The 1,679-nt window shown below is 55.7% G+C and overlaps 1 protein-coding gene across 1 annotated transcript; it reads right to left on the bottom strand.

The window, feature by feature from the left end:
- Window positions 1-1,067: 1,067 nt before the first annotated feature.
- On the bottom strand, window positions 1,068-1,595 carry LOC103803721 (ankyrin repeat domain-containing protein 34A-like; the record flags this gene model as incomplete). Its single annotated transcript, XM_009076293.1, has 1 exon — window positions 1,068-1,595. A coding segment is annotated over exon 1 (528 nt), but the record flags the coding sequence as incomplete, so codon positions are not given.
- Between the last annotated feature and the right edge of the window lie 84 nt (window positions 1,596-1,679).

Raw genomic sequence — 1,679 nt, forward strand, 5'->3', positions numbered from 1 at the left:
GGGTCGGGGGGGGGGTTTCTCCTCCCAGGCACGATCCGTTCTGCCCATCCTGGGACCCCCAAAACTTCCCGACCTTCCACGCTGTGCCGCCGGGGTCGAGCTCCCAATCCCAGTCCTCCCAGTCCCAATCGCTCTGGGGGGACATGGGGACCCTCCGTGGGACCCCATGGATCCTCCAGGGATTTTGGGGGTCCCTCCAAGGGTCCCCGAGCTCCCTCGGGGTTTGCCCAAGTGGTTTCTGAGGGTCTTCGTGGAACTTCCAGGGAACCACGAGATCCCTCGGAATTTTCCCACATTCCTTCCAGGTTTCCCTTCATCCCCTTGGAATTTTCCCACGTCCCTTCCAGGTTTCCCTTCATCCCCTTGGAATTTTCCCACGTCCCTTCCAGGTTTCCCTTCATCCCCTTGGAATTTTCCCACGTCCCTTCCAGGTTTCCCTTCATCCCCTTGGAATTTTCCCACGTCCCTTCCAGGCATCCCCGAGCTCCTTCCAAGCTTTCCCAAGATCCCTCAGGATTTTCTCGCATCCCTTCCAAGTTTCCCTTCATCCCATCCAAACTTCCTCTCATCCCTTCCAAACTTCCTCTCATCCCATCCAAACTTCCCATCATCCCTTCAGAATTTCCTCTCATCCCTTCCAAACTTCCCTTCATCCCATCCAAACTTCCCCTCATCCCTTCAGAATTTCCTCTCATCCCTTCCAAACTTCCCTTCATCCCATCCAAACTTCCCCTCATCCCTTCAGAATTTCCTCTCATCCCTTCCAAACTTCCCTTCATCCCATCCAAACTTCCCCTCATCCCTTCAGAATTTCCTCTCATCCCTTCCAAACTTCCCTTCATCCCATCCAAACTTCCCTTCATCCCATCCCCTTTCCCCCCCCTCGTTCCCTCCATCCCTGGCACTACCAACCCCCAAGGTTCCGAATTTAACCTTTTCAGTTGCCTTTTGGGTACCATTTTGGGCACAACCTCCGGAGAAATTCCCAAAACTTCTCCTCCATTTTTTCCTATCGGGAAACAAAACACATCCCGATCCTCTTCCCTCGGCGACATCTCCTCCCTCACCTGCACCTGCGAGGGAGATGCACAGGGCGCAGGGGATGGAGGTGAATTCAGATATTGTCGCGTCGTTTTGGTCCCTCGGGGCGAAGTATCGGAGGTGATAATGATCACATCGCGACCTCTATCGCGACAAGCATCTAACAACACCCGCAGCGTTTCCCTATCGCCTCGTTCGATCGCATAAACCAGCGCTGAAGCTCCACTGTAATCGCGAGCGCTGGGATCGGCTCCGTGTGCCAATAAAATGCCAACCACGCCTGGTCCTGCCCTCTCGGCACACGCCTGCATCAAAGCGGTTTTCCCAGATTTATCGGGAATGTTGGGATCGGCTCCGTTTTCCAGCAGGTAACGGATCATCCGAGGTTTTTCCAAGGGGTCGTTGTAAGCAGCTCGACACGCTGCCATCAGTGGAGTGGTGCCAGCCGCGTTGCCCTCGTTGATGTAGGCACCTCCTTCCAAAAGGAGTCGGGTTAGGCGGAATTTTCCTTGGGATACAGCTCGGAGCAAAGCGGAACCTTCCGTGGGAATCATGGGCACAGCTGTGCCCGGAGAGCGGCGAGCGGGGCTGGGCATGGCTCAGAGAATGAGGGGTGGGCAGCGGGTGGGCAGCGGTGG

This window comes from Acanthisitta chloris, unplaced genomic scaffold, assembly GCF_000695815.1.
Source record: "Acanthisitta chloris isolate BGI_N310 unplaced genomic scaffold, ASM69581v1 scaffold25196, whole genome shotgun sequence".
Taxonomy (NCBI): domain Eukaryota; kingdom Metazoa; phylum Chordata; class Aves; order Passeriformes; family Acanthisittidae; genus Acanthisitta; species Acanthisitta chloris.